The sequence below is a fragment of the Fringilla coelebs genome, assembly GCF_963513975.1.
Source record: "Fringilla coelebs genome assembly, chromosome: 3".
In the NCBI taxonomy this organism is placed as follows: Eukaryota; Metazoa; Chordata; class Aves; order Passeriformes; family Fringillidae; genus Fringilla; species Fringilla coelebs.
Genome location: NC_140030.1, coordinates 113,494,173 through 113,514,485, shown reverse-complemented (window position 1 = coordinate 113,514,485; position 20,313 = coordinate 113,494,173). Strand labels below are relative to the sequence as shown.

Below are 20,313 nucleotides of genomic sequence, written 5' to 3'. Positions count from 1 at the left end.
CCGCTATTAAATTAATATGCCTTTTTTTTTTGGCTCACATATGGCAGGAATATCATTGTGGCAGTAGGAAGGGTGTTGGCAGACCTGTGCCTAAACTGTGTGTTGATGCCTTGCCTTACAAGTCTCCTGTAGGGAGAGCAGGGATTCAGCCCGGGTGCAGCCACCGTGATCACGAGTGCCTGGCTGTCAGCGTGCCTGGATGGGCTCCATCTGCAATCAAAGGCACAGTGTGGCTCCCACAGAGCTGCCTGGGAAATGGATGGGCTGTATTGTAAGACGAGTCCTGCTCCCGCTGTAACTTGTGGCAAAGTGCAGTTTTGCCAGGAAAAGCAGGATCAGGCGCTGTTGGCTGATGCCTGTATTTCTGATGGTAAGGATTGCTAGCCAGAAAACCCAAAGTGGTTGTATAGAAACATCCTCTGAGTGTTTCCCCCCCATTTTATAGAAATACTGCATGCTTTAAATCAATTACCTGTCTTCTATAGCTCCCTCTGTTGGTGGTTTTGCAGCCTTCACTGATTTGGGGTTGCTAACTCTGTTTTTACTGCAGCTGCTATAATGTTGATTGATTTTTGCAAGTATCATCTCCTTGAGTTATGTGAAAACAGTTTTCATTTCACAGCTCATAATGGTCCCACATGTGCTGCTGGTCAAGGAAGGTTGCAAGCATGCAAGTGGTCACTGCTGTAAGCACCAGTAATATTAGTGGAGACAATTCTTATAATTACAAACGAAAATGAAGTTTTTATTTACAGGAGGCTTTATGAATGTCCCAGTTTGGGTTTTGAGTGGGTGGTAGTACAGAGGAAGAAACCACCTCCCGTCCTACTGGACACCAGTGCTCCATCTCCCCGCAGAGTACACGTCACACTGATTTAACCATACTGACAGACTTAGCATCCCTACAAACCTGGTCCCAGTTCTGAGGACCGAAATAAGAAATTGAGTGGCTGATATTGAATTCTGATCCTCCAACCCTTGCATTTGTCCCAGCATCCCCACCATCTGTATCCATGATGCTGCTGGGTTGCTGGAAGACAGCGTGGTTTGGACCAGATCCTCTCCTGGCTCAGGGCAAGCATTATTTTCATTCCACTATCTGAAGGAGGCAGATCTGGTGGCAATTTAAGAATCATACATTATCACAGGCTATGAAAAGAATAATTTATGCCCTTGAGCATTTCTCAGATCTTTCAGCAAAATCAGACATCTAAAGGAAAATGTGGTTCTTTGGAGAGCCACAGGGGTGAGTAATGCACCCAAGAGGAGTTGGGGTTCAGACGTGAAGGGATTAGCATGCTCCACCAGCGAGGTTTTGTCCTCTCAGACACACTCAGGCACATCATGTTTCCTTGTTTCATAACAGCCATCTGGATGGGAAAATGGGAAGATGGGAGCTTGTTCTATGGCTCTGGTTTGTCTTGCCAGGGGCCACGCATCCCCTTTTGCAGAGGGCTGAGGGCCCTTTTGTGCCTGGAGCTTGCACCACTCCTGTTTCCCTCTGACACACAGTGCCGCAGACTGCAACAGGCCTTGGAGCCTGGAGCTCTGAAAGAGGGGAAACACTCGAGCAACACCTCACCCAGTGTGATCACAATCATCCAGAATGCTTTTGTGCTGGGCTGGAACCTGCTGCTCTGCTGGGCATTCATCAAGCAATCCATGGACAAAATTCCCAGTGCTCCCTCAGGGTCTTGTTGCCGTCACACAAGGAGTCACTAAAATAGCTTTGCTTCTATTGGCGTTCACCTTCTGCTAGGACAACCTCTCTCCCCAAAAAAGCAACCCCAAAGCTGCCCATTAATTGCTACAGCACTGACAATTCCTCCAGCAAAGGAGGGATCTCTCTGCAGCTCCTTGAGCGTGTGACACTGGGCAGTCACCATTACATAGCTGGCCTAAGGCAAATCCCAGGTGATCAAATCATTAAAAAATAAAATAAATACACTCTCTCCCTCCCTGCCTTCCAGGAACAATACCACCCTGAATTTGTGTGAATGCAGGCTTTCCAGTTCATCTCCCTCACTGAACATTTGATAGTTCATTTAAAAGAAAGGAAAAAGCCAAACAGAGCAGAGGGTTCCCTTGTGGAATGTAAGACCTCCAAAGGACTTTTGGCAGCATCTGGAGATATTATTAAGTTTTCAGACTAGGTATGCATAGCACAATAATTAGGTTCCCTGAAGAGACCCCAGTAATTGATGGAATTTTATGATATCTATTATGAAAGTATGAAACGGCTCTTCATAAAAAACAGTATTGGATTTTTTACTCTTTATTCCACATAGGCAAAAAGTCAATATTCACCTGGCTAGTGAATTCTGACACTTGAAGAAGTTTGTGGCACAAAGAGCTCACAACAATGGGTACTAATTGCTGTGGAACTAACAGGGGATCAAGAGCACTGTGCTATGTGCATTGGATTAGACAGACTGCTCAAGAAACATCCTTTGTATTTCTTTAAGAAATATTGAAGGACTTGCCTTCTGGAACAAAAAAGCTCTAAGTGTCATTTTGTGGAGCTGGCCCTTTACTTTTGGCACTGCTCCAGAGTGCTGAAAAACCAAGTGAGCAGGGAAGAAACAGGACGTGCAGTGTGCATCGGCATTGCAAACAGAGATCAAACATCAGACAGCTCTCCTTCATTGTGGGACTGAGCTGAAAACAGCCACGAGTGGGATCTGGATCTGCCCAGGCTGACCATCGTCCCTGCTGGGGACAGCCAGGCTGGCCCTCGCTCCCTCCTGGTGCCTGCCAGACTGCTGCAGAGCGGCAGCTAGTGCCAGCAGATGGGAAAGGCTGGGAAAGGAAGGTGCAACCCGAGGGGGAGGCACCGACCTGCAGCAGCAATCCTTTGTGCAGAAACACACTCCTCACTTCACATGCAGCTCAGGTGCTGGGTTTCATACAACTGGTTCTAAGGTGGTGCTGTGTTTTGACAAGGAGGGCTTTGCTGCAATGGTCTCGGTGAATACAGAGGAAAGAGGTATTTCACTCTGTCAGCTCCATGAAGCAAGACCATGATAATTGTGTCAAATTCACCTTAATTCACCTGAAGCAGGGCCAGTTAAATGACAAGATTTTTACAACTGTGTGTAACATCAGCAAATGCCTGTCCCTGTGATCTGGACCCCTTCTGGCACCACTGGCATCCCTGGTCCACGGCCAGTCCCAGTATGAGGTGAGGAGTTGCAGCTTTCCTCAAATAGTTCAGAACAGCAGCATTTCCATGGAGAGCCAGATAATTTCCCTCTCATTAGTTACCTTGACACAAGAAAGTTATCACAGCTCCCCAGTCTGTCACTGGTCTGAGGGAAGAGGAATTTTAAAGCAGATGCAGGTTTTAAATTATGGCAATAGCAAACAGTTGCTTTTTATGGAAAGGCAGAGCAAATGCCCAAAGCTGGGTTTCCTCGGGGCAAGCAGAGCAATTATTTTGTTGCTACCAAGGCAATACCAAGGTGTTTTCTTCCTATTTCTAGACCCATAATATAGTAAAAGGAGCTAATGTTAGCAAGATGTAGGAGCCACGCACCGGTGAACGCTCTCGTGCACCCAGCTAAATCAGGTCCTGTGCCAGAGAGGCAGCACAGGGTTTCTCAGCCGGGCAGAGCACAGGCCCGGGCTGCCACAGCTATGGGGCATTTCACGGCACCACTCCACATGTGGTACCAGCACAGGTGACACGGGACAGCCTGTGCCACTCTGCACCGTCCCCAGCCCTGCCCAGGGGTCCCCAACCCCTGCACTTCCACAGGTGCAGGAAAACCTCTCCTGGGCAGCAGGAAAGGACTTCTGTCCCTCCCCTCCTCTCCACTGGACCTGGCAGCTGCTGCAGGCTTCTGAGCATGGCACAGAGGACAGCAGTGGCATGAAGGGGCTCTGTGGTCACTTCCAGCCCATAAATCAGGGCAGCAAACAGCCCTGCTGAGGGCCGAGCTGCGGTCTGAACGATCAGAGGGAGGCTCTGCGGCAGCAAAGTGAAAGCAGAGGGTAATATTTGTTTACTGAGAGGAGCACAGGCTCTTTCCTACTTGTACAAGTCCCTTCCCATCGGGAGAGGCTTTCCCCCCAGCTCAGGAAGGAGCTCTCTGCAGAGATCACTGCACTCGGATGGAGATGTGCACGCCACCCCACGGCTCCTGCTGGCTGGAGCTCTGTCTCAGCTGCTCCCCGAGGCTGCCAGGCTGCACTCGGTGAGTCAGAGATGATCTTACCACAGGCTGCACAGCCGGCTCTGCCCCCCGCCAGGGACTTCATCTGCTCTGCTCAGCTGGTGGCGAGCTGCAAGAGCACTTGGCTTGAGTTTATTTATTGCTGAGGGCTCCTGGGATGCCGCAGTTTGGCTGATTTACACCCTTGGAGAGAGGTGACTCGTTTTCTGGGAGACATCCCACACGGCTGCATCACCATTCAGGGTTACTTTACTGACCCTGGCAATTAAGAGGACATTAGAAAGCCTTTCCAAGGGGAATCACAGCCTTGGGGCCATCACATGTTAAAGTGCCCTCCTGAGGAAAAACACCCTCGAAGAAAAGAACATTACACTAAGAGCAACAGATCTTGAGGCCATGAGATGCTGTGAGATCATCTGGTCTGGCCTGTCCATCACAGTCCCCTCTGCTGCATCCACAGCAACCGCATGGTGCAAGTACCGGCTGTGGCACCATCCTGTGCAGTGCATCATCCCCTCTTCCCGTCGGTGCTTGCAATCCATCATCTCTGCTGTGGGTATGCAGAAAGAAAATAAAGGTGGGGATGAGTGAAACTGCTGGGGCAGTGGAACAGAAGTACAGGCGCTGTCGTTTGTTGAGACAGTTTATTGGTATGGCTGGAAATCACATCCCAGCTCTCCTGCAAAAGCCTTCCTGTAAACCAACACATTTTCTTACCAGTTCATTGGCGCCTGCACATTGCTTTTTGTTTCCCACTGTTTCAGAGTCGAAGCAAATGCTTATTGTGCTGGCATGGGCAGGGGCTGGAAGCACAGGCATGTGCAATTTCTTGTTCTTGGTGTGAGCACAAAAGCCTGCAGGGAAATTTCCCTCCCTTCTCCTGGCACTGCCCCTGCTGTCAGCAAAGGGATCAGGGTAAGGTCTCCTGAGTCACCTGAGGCTCTCGAGTCAACGAACGGAGAAAACTGGGCTTGTGTTAAGAAATTTTTATTTGTCCTTTGGATCTGTAATGTAAGCACATAAAATTACAAGTGGAAGAAACATCATGCCACAAAATTGCATAGAATTTTTACAAAAATGTGAATTATGCCTCTGAAACAATCATAGATTGAGGAACCGAAAAAATATGTACATGTTAACTGGAATATTTCATCCTACTCTGAAAGCAAATCATCAAGGACTAATCAATCACAGACACTATTAATACAATGTACAAGAGCAACACTGATTTCAAAGAAAGGCAAGCAATGATGTCCCTTTAGTTATCTGTCAGTGAATGTTTAGCTAATACATGAGCATTAATTAACATAATTATGAACATGTTAAGTCTAAAATGTCTGGCCTTCATTAGAATTTTTAAAATTCTGTTTATACTGCCAAAACCAAGCTATTTTCAGTAGTGTAAAGATATCTGAAGTGCACGACCTAGTTTAATATAGACAGCTCTATTCTATACAGCAGAAAGTCCACAATACAGCATTTCCACACATTCAACACGGAACAAGGCAAATACATAAAAGGCACAAGACTTGCACATCATAAAGACCCTTTTGTCATTATCTTACTCTAGTTCAAGTAATATCAATATTAAATGATATCGGTTTCACTGAAATAGTTTGAAGGATGCAAGATGTACAGGATCACACACTACCTTACACCTGCAGAAAGTGGCACTGTACAGATATAAAAAAATGTGAGTACAGGAAATGGTCAAATACAAACGTACTGTAAAATGACTACAGCTGATAGTATATTTAACCCAACCAGTCTATTTCTTATTAAATATAAATAAAAGGTTAACTGGCATTTGCCCGAGTTTCTCTGAGGACTGTGTGAAGTCCTGGCTCCCCTGGAGTCCTCGGGAAGGTCGCGCCGAGGTTCAGAGGAGCCAGGATTGTCCCGAAGAGCCTGCGCTGTACAACGGTTCTGTAATGCAATAGTTTCAGTTTGAGTATGAACACTGCTAGCAGTTTATTCTTGTAATAATTTAGACAACACGTCATTTTAACTTTATAAAATGCAGCATTAAATCTCGACTCTACATTTTCAATGAGTGATTAAGATCGATTTCAAAGTGCAAAACTAGGATTAGCAGAGGAGTCACCTTTCCTAGCGGTAAGACGAAAGTCAGATTTTTGAATTTCATGTGCACTGATTTCATCATCATAAACCAGACCAGTTTAATTCAAAATATGATCTCCAAACAATGTGCAATTTTTCTTTCTTTCTGCTCTAAGTTTAAAAAGGAAACATCAAAATACTGTTTGTCTTCCAAGATTTGAACTTATATATATATACACACCATTATTTAACTGAAAACTTAAGCTTGATTTGTATTTTATTGCTTAAATTTAAATAAAATAAGTTACTTTAGGTACTAAACTCCTGAGGGAATGGAAGTAAGGTAACTCAACTGTTAGGATGTGTTAAAATGCCTCCCTATAAATTCATTGCTTTCTCCGATTGCCGTGTAACCCTAGGTAAGGCCCTGATCTTGCAAAGGTGGATGTGAATGTTATTCCCAGCCCAGCTGCCGAGCCCAGTGCTGCAGGAGAACACAACTCTGCAGGATCAAATGTCTCCAGGCCAGCCTGGGGCTTCTGGGCTGGTTTCTCCCTTGCCCCAAGGCACCTCCACCAGGGGGAAGGATCGTGCACTGGCCCAGGTACAATCCCAATTGTCTGAGGTGCCTCGTGATTCCGATTTCTGCTGGGGGGGAATCCACAGAACAGCATTTCTTTACCTTTTCAAATATCCTGACTTTCACAATGTGTCTCTCATCTGATAGAAATTTCCCAGAATGTGCTGTTACTTCTCTCGTGCATATCATACAGTACGCTAACCTTGATTGTTCTTATTTTAACAAGTCAGTTAAACAGATTAATATACATTTTTAAATAACAGTGGTCAGGTTTTTATACTTTGCTTTTAAATTTTAGACCTTAGTAAAACTGAACATCAGTCTTAAAAATAATGGAAGATTCTGTTAGATTTCAAATACTGTAGTCCTAAACATTTTATACTCCTATCAAATTCAGTAAGCTTAAAATATGATACTTAAAATCAATACTTTCGAGTCTGCAAAATATATATCAAATTTATATTCTAAAACTACTTTGATTTACACCACTAACACCACAAAAAGAATTCTATGATTCCATGATTATTCTATAGCAGTATAACCCAGATGTTAGCTCTCGGAAAGGTTCTCCCTACTCACGGGTCCCTGAAACATTTCATTTGGCCAAGAGACCACACCGACTTCAAATAGCAACATGCTGTGTGTGTATATAGACAGATGTGTGTGCACATACAGCTATATATATATATATACACACATATATATATATATATATATACAAACATATATGCACTCACACGGTGTAACAAACACAGACGGACACAGACACCGACAATCTCCACGCGGGTTCTTCTCTCCATTTTCCTCTCGTCCCCACAGTTCCAAGAATTTTCAGCAGCAAATATATGTCTCTCCATGGGATAAACATAATATCAAGACAGCAAGCCACCAGTGCTTGCAGAGCTAAAAAGGATCCAAGGTTTCAGTGCAAATGTAAAAGGATGGTACAGCTGTCAAGGTGCAGTTATAAAGAAGGAAACAAATATGATTAAGTACTGTTGTAATATTCGCCAGGATCTCTATTAGTTTGGAGCACTTTGCTCCGGCACTCCAAAAGGAAATCTGCACACACTTTTCTCTGTACAATACACTGGTCTTCATTAAACATTCTTAACAGTGAACATGGCCAGAAAATTACCCATTGTAAACTGGCCAAAAAAAAAAAAAAAAAAGAAAAATAAAGAGAAGAGGGAGGTTAACATATTAATTTTCCCATTACAACTGCACTAAGCTTTAGGACAACAATCGGATGAAGAATGAGAATGAAGACCTTTGTAGAATACTTTTTATAAAATGTTCCTTTGGGGAAATGTGCACTTGAATGCAGATTCCTCCTGCCTCCCAGGAGCTCCGGCGCAGCTCACCCCGGGAGAGTGGAGACAGGCAGTTGGGAATGGTGCGCCCCGGTGCACGGATTGTTTCTTGGGCAGTTAAAAAGTAGTATCAAACACTTTTTCTTGGTTATCTTCTTCCAATTCCTCCTCACTTTGTGGAGGTTTATGATTTGATTTTCCACTGTCAGATGCCAGGGAAGAGGGGGCAGAACTGTGGTCTCCATCCTCACTGATTTTCCCTTTCATGGCTTCCTGTACGAACTCCAGAATTTCCAAAGGCAGTCTTTTGAATTTGTCTTGATATTCCTGATCAAGTTCCACCTGCAACTACAACAAAAGAGACAAGCTGTCTTCAGGTGTATCTGATGCGACCAGTACTACAGGATGGGGAAAGTACCACACCAGGCAGGAGGGGAATTAACAAGGCCTTTTTGCACATTTCCAGACCGTAGTCCTTTCTTTCCCGTATTAGCACCACGCATCCAAAGGGCCTATCAATTTCCATGCAGTCATTGCAAAGCTGGAGGAACGTGCACTCATAAGGCTGGTTTTGGGTACCATCCTTGGGTACCCAAATCCTTCAAATTCATGTGGATTTAACTGTAGTGGTGTCCATACTCCCACTGGCTCTGACAAGACCCCATTCAGGTGCAGTATGGATCACGGATAAGCCTTTGAATGAGCAAGGCCTTCATTGAGCTTCAGGTAGTTAATCACACATCAAACACACCACAAACGTTACTCTGAGAACAATAAAACAACTCGTGCCAGATTTCTTGGGTTGGAGAAATCATTAGGAAAAAGTCAGTTGTCAAAGGGAGTCAGAGAGGGAGGGAAAACAAGTTAAATTACATTTCTTAGGGCTAGATCATGGAAAGTTACATTATCGGATTAATGCAGAATGTGTCTTGGACATTGCTGGGGAAAAAGTGTCATATCATCAACAGGATGCAAAAGGCATGCAGAAAGAAATCTGGCTATCAGTCTTCAGGAAGCAGTGGGTCCTTTCCCAGTATTTATTAGTACAGCCTTTGTTTTTAGTGCCCATATTAGGATCTGCACGATCCATTATTTGAAAAACATTAATGTGTATCAAAGTTTCAACTGAAGACAAAGCCAATTTTTTCATCATGACCAATATGAGCACAGCAGGAAGCAAAAGGGGTGAGTTCCAAAGCCAGACCCGCTCCATCTCTCCGTCCATCCATCCATCCATCCATCCATCCATCCATCCATCCATCCATCCATCCATCCATCCACCCACCTTCTTAAAAAGAGGGAGTCAGGTTCTGCTAACTGTAGCTGCAGCAGTTTTGCAATAGTTTCTTAGGCAATTGTATTTTCAGCTAGGTATTTTCCCAGGATTTCCAGGATAAAGGTGCTAGGAATTCTGAACGGTCAGCTGTAGGCCTGAGTCTGCCCTGTGCAGTTTCAGGTCTCCTTCACCCCACTGCAACAGCTCTCAACAAGCAATGCAGATTTTCACCTGAACACTAGGTCCTATCCTAGGCTTACCATTCTTGACCTGTCCACACACACCATGTGACTCCATCACTGCCCCTCCCTCTGAGCCCTTCCCATCCCATTCCCCATGCTTCTGTCCTGGTTTTCCTCCTGCATCTCTGACTTTATTTTTGTGAGGCCTCTTCTCCTTTCTCCTGATGTGCAAATCAACGTCCTTAGCTCACCCGGTCTAGTTCTACATTCCTTAATTAGACAAATTCTGCAGCTTTTCTTCCTCAAGATCTAAGATCTGTTCTTTTTCCTTTTGGGTTCTCTGCTAAAGCTCTTTTCCTGCCTTCTTTCTGGCAATTCTCCTGATGTCCTGGCCTCTGTTTTCCACCTCAGATAAAAACAAGTCTGAGGCACAAACGGTTCCATTAAAACACACCCCGTGTCTAAAATACACATTTCTATCAGCTAGAAATATGTAGTTGTCACTGTGGTAGTTAATCATTATCAGAACACCCTTCTTCTTTTCCTGCACCCCTTCATTTTCCGGCTTTATGTCAAGATACAAATTTTCAGAAGGAATCTTCCTTTTGTCTCCATTTTGGAAACACTCCCACAAGTACAGGCATCATCAGAGGAACAGCCATGGGGTGGCTGGTGGAGAAAACTGAAAGGATCCTCCCTCTCTGCCCTGCTCACCACAGCCCCAAGAGTGACTCCTGCTGCCCAGGGAGCTCCTCAGCCCCCACGAGATCACATCTGCACTGCTGGAGCACCAGCAGCACGGCACTCAATGGCTCACACTGCAAGACCAAAGATTAAATTCTGGGCAAAAGATCAAATTCTTCCTTCATGGTGCTTGGGGTTACAGTTCATGGCTAAATACCTGCCCTGGTAAAAACACAGGAGTGTCCAAGCCAGAGATGGGCTGTTGCATTCCCCCCACCTCACTGTCACACATGGCAGTTGTGAGTTTTGGGCACCTCAGGTATGGAAAAAGGTGCATAGTATCTAAGTGAGGGAAAAGTCTCCTGGCTCTCAACTTCCTTCAGAACCTTGCTTTGCTTAATTAGGTTTAAAAGCAAAGGAAATATTTGAAGTCCCTCAGAAACGGAACGTTATGTGAACCCAGTGCAGCCATAAGCATGTTGTTAGGTAACAATTGCATCTAATATTCTCCTAAAGCACCTCCAGTGGCTAATCCCCCCTAAGTTGAGTGCTTAATAAAAATGACATGGATCTGGAGCCACCCCTCTGTCTCCAGAGACAGTCTATACAGATATCTAATCATGAGAAGGTTGGAGTTAGTTGAGAAGGAGCAGTCAGCAGACAAGGAGGGTTGATTAAACTGCTTCAGTAGAAATGAGTTTTCTTTTTGACTCCAAAGGCTCTGTCAGTTCTCCCCCTTGCTCAGTGTCCGACAAGCCCCTCAGATCCCATCCCTTCTCCGGCCCCTGAGCTACCACACAAGGTTAAGGAAACAAGTTGCCTGCTTAAAACCAGCTGGTCTAAGAAATCCAGCCAGCTGGTTTTCTCTTAAAAGCCTCAGCGTCCTCCTATTTGTCCTGTAGCTTTACAGGACATGACAGTTTGTGGCAATGAACGGAGAGCTGCCCTCCCAGCAGCAGCAGTAGCCACACACAGCTCTCATTTGGCTGGCTGATGGCAAGGCAAGGTGCCACCTTAGTGTGGGAGTAAAAACCTCTCTGCTCCACCAGCACCTCACCAGACTCCACCCAGGGGGCCTTCCTGCTCAGTTTGCTGTTCCCTTGGGCTGCTTCCCATCACAAGTCCACCTACCCCAATTTCTCTGCTCTCCAGCTACTAAACAAGGTGACCTACACTTGCTGGTAGGATTTTGGAGTCAGACAAGAGGGGGGGAGGGTAATGAGACTGGCAGATCATTATCTGGACCACTGTCCTCATTAACATGTAACAACCTTCTTCCTTCTGTTATCTCACTGCCTGCCCTCTTACAGATCCTTTGTCCTCTCCTTAACCCACAGCAAAAACAACACTGATGTCACCCCCATGTGGCTTTAGTGTCCCACAGCTGGACGCTGTTTCTTGTTCAGGTAGATCTCACTCCCTTGTGCTTTACTGACAGGCAGCGAGTTAAAACTTGAAAATTCAGAGCCATCATTAGGTGTTTGCAATGGGGCCCTAGGGACAGGAAATGAATCTGTTAGTCCCTCCTGATGGCTGTGGCCAGAAGCTCTTGAATGTGTGCTTCCATCTCCTACCTTTTATATTTTTACCCCACAGTGCAAGTTAAAAATGCCAGCTGATGCTCACCTCAGCTTTACACAAAAAGTGCCCTGGACAAACAGCACCATCTGCACCTCAAATCCAACCAATACAGCTCTGAGCTGAGGGGCAGGACATGAGCAGGGCTGGACAGGCGAGCAGAGCTCCTGATGGCCAGCCATGGGCCCAGCTCATGGGCTCACTTCCCTCCCAGTTCAAAGGGCTCTTCAGCATCCTTGGCTGCAGCTGCTTTCCAAAAAGGCCCATCAGTCAGGGAAGGGCCTGGCAGCCCTTCCTCGGAATGTGGGAGGGGACAACGATCATGGTTGTTCAGCTTAAAGCAAGGGAAGCACGCTCAGGAAAGGGAACAGATGGTATTGTTAGAGCTATTTACATTCATCTTTGGACCTGGCTGTTACTATTGGAACTCCCAAATGAGCAGCACTGGAAGCAGTGACCGTGATCAATACAGGATGGCAGCAGCAGAGGCTGTGGGTTTAGATGCTCCTGACCAAGCCCCTGCAGACTCCTGCATGCTTGCCAGGTGATCTAATGAAGCCCTGTTTGCACAGAAGCCCAAAGAGAGCAGTCCTGTGGGACAGGCACAGCGACCAGAGGTGGGCACAGCTGGCCCCACAGCTCCCACCTCCCCTCCTGCTGCACCCCAGCAGCCCAAGGGAAAGGGGGGAGGCACATCCAGCCCTTCCTGCAGCCCCTCTGCCCTGCTGGGTGTGACCCTGCTGCCCTCCCCGCGCCTGGGAGCGAGCGGCCGTTCAGAGGTGCCCGTGTTTGCCCCCTGCTCCTCCCCACACACCCTGGGACACGGCAGGATGGGCCTGGGGCCTGGGGCCTGGCAGCATCCTTCTGCCGCTGGCACATCCCGGCTGAGGCAAAGCCAGCCCACCCACACTGCCATTCCTGCAGCTCCCACGCCTTCTCAAAATGTATCTGCGGCTCCAGAATAACCCAAGGGTCACTGCTGAAAAAGCACCTCCAGAATTACTCTTCAGCCAAAAACCTTTGGAGAAAGTTATGTATGAAATACAACCAATTACACATTTTGGTGAAAAAACCCCACCAAAACACAGTTTTGTTGAAACAAAAACATTAATTATGGCCATATTTGGTTTGATGAAGTTCTCCCACTGCAAAGATCTGATACGACTCCAAATAAGTTACTTTTTTAAGTCTCAGGTTTTTCTATTCCACTGGGAATTTCTCTCTCAGGGCAGATTTTGAGTTTGGTGTTTCTGTTCTATCTCCTTTTAAATTTATCTTATTTTGTTTTCCTGATGACTTTTTTTTCCCTGAATGATGCAGTGAATTATGAATGGAAAATTATTCAAATATCCTGGCTCAACAATTTAGGTAAAAATAGACTCCGAGGACTAAATAGTTCAGTATCTCCAACAATCTCTGACATTTCCAACAGTAAACTCTTTATTCTTAAGTTTTTTTCCACAATTTTTGAGTTAAGATTTCAAATGTGAGACATTTTAAAGTTGTATTATTTCTCCTTGAGGCAGAGTACAGCAAAATATATAAAAAACTTACTCTTTTGGTATTTGAAAGTTGGATTTACTCACCAGTTGAAACGTGGTGCTCATTTGTATCCATAATTACCCTGGCACTGCCCACAGGCAGGATATTATTTAATTCCACATAGACAGTGCCTGTCCTTTCTGTTTTACTGATGAGAAACTCTGCATTTGTTTCTTCTGTGCAATTTCAGCAGAATGTATTTTGACAACAGGCCGTAACTGGCCACTGCACCATTTGTAATCCAAGGGGGCTGCAGCCTCTCCAGGGAATTTCTGTTCAGCAGAGCTCCCATTTTCCTTATCACGTGCCATGGGCAATGTTTATTTTGTTAACACCAGCACCACTGATATTTTCAGTGGTCAGTGTTGCCATATTGCAGCAGCAACGCTGGGCTGGGACTGGGGCCCCTTCCTCACTCCTCCCCTCCTTCTCTAAATCTGCTAAAGCTACAAATACTTATTTTTCTTCCTGCAAATATTTGACCCATGTGCCTTAAGATACTTTTAAATAGAGGATTTGGGGCTTTTAAGCCTGCATCAGACAACAAATATGCATAATGTCAGCGACCTCAATTTAGCTTCCAAAATAGCACATAGAGGACTCCCAGATTAAGGGTACAGAGAGCAAGAAGGCTGCTGTTCCTCTGCTTTTCATTTGCAGAGCTTACTTAATTAGAAAGCCATTCTGGAGGGATACAGCATTAAAAGACATATGAGTAGCAAGAGCTGTTAAAAGCAGATGGAGGCTCAGTAACAGGGAGAGTGAAATTGAGGAACAGAGCTCAGGGATCTAGTGATTTATAGGCGGCAATTTTTGTTTAATTTGAAACAGTAGGAGTTCCTTATTAAGGACCATGTTATTCCCTCCACTAAGCAGATTTCTGCTGGGAAGGCAAAGGAGTAACCACAGCTCAGATGTCCTCATGCCTCAAGGCCACAGTCCCTGTGCAGCATTGGCTGCAGACCTCTCTGCCCCATCCGAATGGCCCTAAGGCAGCAGCTGGGAGCAGCAGGTTCTGGGGAAGCTGGAGTTACCTCTGCATGTGCAGAGAGCACCTAAAGGCTCCCTTTGCTCCCAGTGACATCCCAGGCAAGTGCATAAAGGGACGTGCCAACCACGTAACATTTGGGCTTGACACAGTTCAAGGACAACACTGCTAACCCTGAGTGAAACTAGTCAGGCAGGCAGGGTTTTCTCTCAGGACATGTGAGGGTGTGGAGTTACCAAGGGCAGCCCAAGGGCACTTGGCAGCTGAGGTGGCACCAGGTAAAGAGCAGCAGGAAATGCCTTCATGCTGTCTGGAAAGCTCCCGTTGATGAGTCCTGTCCTCAGACAAGGACACGTCTGCATTTCCAACAACGGTTACTGTCCAGACCACGAGAGACACCAGGCACACCATTCCCAGAGTGTGTGCTTCTGTGCCTCCCTGCCTGGAGGAGATGCTCCCCATGTCCTTCACACGAGGCCACCAGGCTGACCTGGCCAGTGCCAGTCTCCATCAGCTTCCCTGAGAGCAGGGCTGCTGGCTCAGCTCTGGTCTGCCCGCTCCCCTCTGCCCCGTGCCAGCAGGCTGCACGGCCCCAGCACTGTCCTGACAGAACCCAGCAGCAGCAGGCACAGCAGGGGCCAGGCAGGGGTGACACTGCCCTGTCACCTGCCCCTCCCTGCTCTGCCTCCCCCAGGGTGCCCACGTCCCCACATGGACGAGTCCCTCTGATGGCTGCTGTGCCAAGGCTCTGGACTGGGACCCGGAGCCTCCATCAATCTGTGCCTCTGCCTCTGCTAACAGCAACCTCCATTCAGCCAGGCAGACCTGGCTCCTGGATTTTTCTGTTCATGAGGCAGCTCATGTCCATCTTCGTGTAGTAAACCAACATTTGCCCAATAACTGATTAAAAATGAATGTCTGGGTGGTGAGATTGCCCATCAGTGCTGCCCAGGTTATAGACATATTGAACACACATTCACCTGAACAGTATCTCTGCTGAGACCTTCTGGGTTAGAGAAGGGCCTTACAACAAAAGCCTAAACTGGTGATCTTTTCCTGCTGGCATTTGTATTATTAGCAGCAATTTCAGATCTCTTGCATTTTCTTGAAAGAAATTATTTAAAGAAATAGCTTGTACTGAACTCTGTGGGAGGATTTTCTTCACAGTAACTCATTTCCTGTTTCTTCAAAAGTCTGGCAGTTTATTCTCATGCACAGCCCTGCTCTGTGCCTTGTAAGCTGCATACTTGGAATTACTCCTCTTTCTGATGATTATTTCATGTAACAGTTTGCTTTTGTGGATAAAATGCTTTCTTAAGCTGTCAAGTGGCTCTTAGACAACACCATAAAAGCATGACCTATGCACCTCATAATGCATATGAATAAAAATAATTTGAGCTAGAATGAACAGGAAAAAATCCCCTTTCTATGGGCATTTTAAGGGTAGATTCTGAGATTCTGTTCTCTTTCATCATCAGTAGAGTAAGCTGTCTTCACTGTAAGTAAAGGAGAATCTGCTCAGTTTCAATGCAATAAATCCAGAGAAACTCTCCTGAAGTCTCATCTATCAGCAGATACTGCCCTTAGTTTATTGGGGTGGATCCAGGGTAAATAACTTGAGTGACAGAGCTCAAAAAGAGCGTCTTAGCTGGTCCTTTTTTAAAGTGCTGTCCATATTTTGGATACTGCAAAACAAGCAAACGACAACAAAAAAAATCAGTGCAGCCATTACCTTCTAATAAATGATGTCTTTCCACTTCCACAATGCTTCCAAGGCAGCCTGTAAACAGCACAGGCCTTCCAAGAGTAGCAGTATTGTAATCTTCATCTTAAGAGGTCATGACAGTCCCTTGGAAACTCATTTTAAATGACATCCTGAGGTTACAACAGCAACAACACATTCCAGAAATATTCCAAACCCCAGGCAGAGTGAGCAGAGAGCACAGGAGTCAGCAGCAGCACCATGGCTGCAGGGCAGGATGTCCCCAGCAGCCGTGGGATCTGCAGGACACTCAATATTTACTGTGTTTGGCCTGAGTGTGGTGGTGTCCCCCAAAGTGAGAGATTCTGGCAATTTGGAAAGAGGAGAGACAAGAAAAGAAAGTTTCAGGTGCTTCAGGCCACCTGTGTGAGGGCTCAGGAGCGGCTGGGGTTCAGATCCGGAACAAAGGTGGTGGAACCCACAGCAGAGCTTTTGGATTCTCCCCTAAACTGAACTCTGGTTTAACAAAGCACTCTGCAGTCTCTCGTAGCCACCTGCTAACAGGTAATGACAGGGTTGGCTGTGTCTGACTCTTGGCAGGACATCTCTAACAGGCCCCATCAGTGCCACAGAACATTCCCTCTGAGCCAGAGACTTCTCCTCCAATATGACAATGAAATGAAATAAAGAATCCCTTTGCCTGTCTCTCTCCAGGGGCATCCCTGTGCTCCTCAAAGCCAAGGGAAGAGCTGAGCCTGTGATTGGGTCTGGCACCTCCTTTCGCTGCCATCCATCCCCTCTCTGCCCCGAGCCTCCAGCCTGCTTTCAGGACAGGAGCTGCAGACACACAGCGAGGGCTGTGCATCTCCAGACAGCACCTTCCTGAAGGGACACGCTCCCTGCCATTGCCATGGCCCTCACAATGGTCAGGAGCTGCCTGGAGCTTTAGAAGCAGCCACCATTAGCTCAGAAATGATCACACTGATAAAGCCTACCTTGCTCTCCATGCCAGAGAGCCTCTGCAAGATGGAGCCCCACTGAAAGGTCTGCGTGGAAAATTACTGAGCAGTCAGTCCTTCTCCTAATATCTTGTTAAAAATGAATGTTTCTAGACTGGAAAGCAAGCACACTCTGAATAAAGATCAAAGCCTTCAAAGTTTCTTTGAAAACCTTTTCAAGCAGTTGCAGTTCTATAATCCCTTGTAACAGTGAAGGCTATTCCAAAATATTTCCTAACTCATCAACAACATGAATCCGGTTTCCTCTTTACTATTAGCAGAGACTTTTGCATTGGCTGTCCCCAGATAATGAGCCAAGTTAGTGACAGACCCACTGAACATAACAGGCTAATGAAAAAAATCCTTTCAGAACCTGGCAGAAGTTTAGCAGTGGAGACAGAGCCACTATCCCTCCTCTTCCATCTTCCAGAAAGGATGGCTCAGTATTTTGGCCTTTGTACTCCCAAGTGCCAGGGAAGTTCCGAGGCTGGGTTTAACAATGACAAAAAGCTGGGACCAGGTTCAAACTTATGTGTGATGTATATGTTCATTATTACCTAATGGCCATCAAATGGAGATGTATCACTGCTACTGGGCACTGAGGCTGGTGAGTTGAGGGCTGCTCTGTGTTTATATACTGTGATTATCTTCACATCCCTCTACTTCCACCAGGAGTTCATCCATATATCCACACTGCTCATTGTTCCATGCTGTATTACACAGCACACTGGGCTTTTTTTTACTTGAGAAGGCAAATTAGTGTAGAATTTTAACTGCAACTATTAAAAACTTTAGAGCTTAATGCAAGAGCAACACTGCCCAGTGGTTCAGCCTAATTAAAAATAGCCTGAAGGTTTTTACTTCCTGATACTACAATGAGCTTTAAAGGAAAAAACCCTCCTCTTGCTGTCTGTACTGCTGTTACTGGATTAAGCAGTACTATGCACTAGGAGGTTGACTGAGCCATCCTCATGATTAAGTTCAAGGGATTAATATTTCAGTTCAGTTGTTTTTCATTTAAACATTTTCTCCAAAGTTCATATTAACGCTGATGGCTGCAAGCTTAGGCAACTCTCTAATTACCCATCAAGTTTAAATGACCCATGCAGAAAACTTTATTTCAGTGATGTTCAGCAAGCATCCCACAATGCAAAAATTGACAAATAAGGTAATTTCACCAAGCCAGATCAACAGGACACAACTGCCCAGAGCAGCCTGAACTCCTGCCTGGTACAGCACATACCCAAAGCTCACTCCAGTCTACAGGGCAGTGATCGGCTTTAATGGGGTTGGATCTGCAGTTTGGATCTACAGCCACACAAGTACAGATGCAAACAGAGCAGATCGAGGGAAGGAGCTGCTGGCACTAAAGGGCATGAGATGCTTGCTCCTGACCCAGCAGGGATCTGGGGGCAATCACAATCTGCCTCACAAAGGAGAGGTGCAAAAGCTGTCTGTCAGTGGCTCAGGGTTTTCACCTGAACATCACTCCTTTTTTCAATTTAAGCAAACTGCAAAGTATGAAGGAGTCTGGGAAAAGGGACCAGGTTGCTACTTGAAATCCAACAGCCAAGAGATAACAACCTCCCACAGAGAAGGGCAGATGCCTTTCTCACCTACAGACCTTGCTCCCTCAGGGTACAGCCCCATCTGGGTCTTCCTGCAGCACCTGAGCTCCTTGGGGAAGGGAAACTGCTGCTGAGGCTGTTCCTCCCTCCTGATGCTTATTCTGGGTGAGGAGCTGCCCCCTGCTCCTGCTGCAGCCTCACAGCTGCTCTCAGGTGGGGTGGGATATGTCCAGTGAGGAGCTGTGACAGAAATGTGTCACAGGGCCTGTGTGTGAGGCTGTGCCATGGGACACTTCCCTGGCTCTGAGAGTGCTCCTGAGCACATCTCCTAAAGAGATTGCCACTGAGCTCTGGGTCAGACCTTGCTGTTGCCAGGAGAAGGGACACGCCAATTCCTTAGGAGCCAGCCGAGGCAGGAGGATAAGGGACAGCACAGCTTTAAAGCCCCTGAGGATCAGTTCCCCCATGGAGCTCAGTGGGCACGGGAAGGTCACGCTGGGCATCCCCCACACCCACTGCAGCAGCCCTGAGCTCCTCCCTGACCTCACTGCGAGCTGGAGCTGCTCCTGCCTCCTCTCCTCCCGAGCTTAACGCAGTTCATCAAAGCTCAGTTCACCACAGGGTCAAGCCTGAGCTGAGATGAAGCTCATGGAACTTCACTAAGCCCTTTGCTTTTCTTTCCACTGAGAGGCAGGCCATCAAAATGCCTAACATGATCCCCCTGGAGCTCCTCTTTGTTTTTAATCTGATTTCATTTATGTGCATCACTATTGGTAGCTTCTCTCTTGGAAAGGTTTTGCACCATGCAAAACCTTATTTAAGAAAAAACCACTGGCGGTAGAACAAAACCTCTTTCTATTACAAGAACTTATCTTTTTAATGCTCTATCAGTGTTTTATTATTATTTCGGTACTTGACATCTTCCAAAAGCATTAAAAAGTTCTTGAGAGGTCTTACAGCTTTACAGTGTATTCTCTGATGCCAATTCTGATCACAATCTAGCTGAAGATAAGTTTAATGAACACTAGAAAAATAAAGGCCTTTCATAAGTGATCAAGTGATTTGAAGAAGCAAAAGGGTACTTTAAGAACACGTGTTTCTTGCTTTAGAGCCCTATTTTAAAAATGTGCAGAGTGCACATCTCTGCAACAGAAATTTATCTGGAACTTGGGGAGTATTTATTTCAAATGATAGTAGGAAGTATCAGAAATGAACGAGGTTATTAAATTGCAAAAACACCTTTTAGAACAATGGCTATAAAATGCCATCTCTTCCCCATCTCCTGGAAATATGTTTAGTAGTAGAGAAATACAGACAGACATTAGATTTAGTGATGGTGAGCGAATAATAAAGTCATCTGCTCCTCTAAATAACAGTAAAAAGGTTATTCTGAATTAGTCACAGAAGTTATTCCTAAAAAATTCTTATCACCTATGTTATTTAAACTTTCTTACATATCAATTAGTTTGAAATAATAAGTCTTTAGGCTATCTATTAATTGCAGCACTGTTGGCACGATCTGTGTTTAAAATTACACAAAGAAAATTAAGCTGAAGCACCAAGCTGTCTTGGCTAACAAAAAAGATTTCCTCAGCCCTTTGGATAGAGCAGGAGAGAGAATGGGGGCACAGAATCCACAGGAGAACTCAGATTCCTGAGTTACAGC

The 20,313-nt window shown here is 45.9% G+C and overlaps 1 protein-coding gene across 2 annotated transcripts in view; it reads right to left on the bottom strand.

Moving 5' to 3' along the window:
- Window positions 1–5,201: 5,201 nt before the first annotated feature.
- PLCB1 (phospholipase C beta 1) overlaps window positions 5,202–20,313 on the bottom strand; it is a 325,489-nt gene continuing 310,377 nt past the window's right edge. The window contains exon 32 of one of the 2 annotated variants that reach the window (XM_084203396.1): window positions 5,202–8,477. In XM_084203396.1, coding sequence (XP_084059522.1) covers window positions 8,247–8,477 — 231 coding nt within the window. In that variant the 3' untranslated portion in view covers window positions 5,202–8,246. The remainder of the gene's footprint in view (window positions 8,478–20,313) is intronic. The other variant, XM_084203397.1, reaches the window with a different exon arrangement.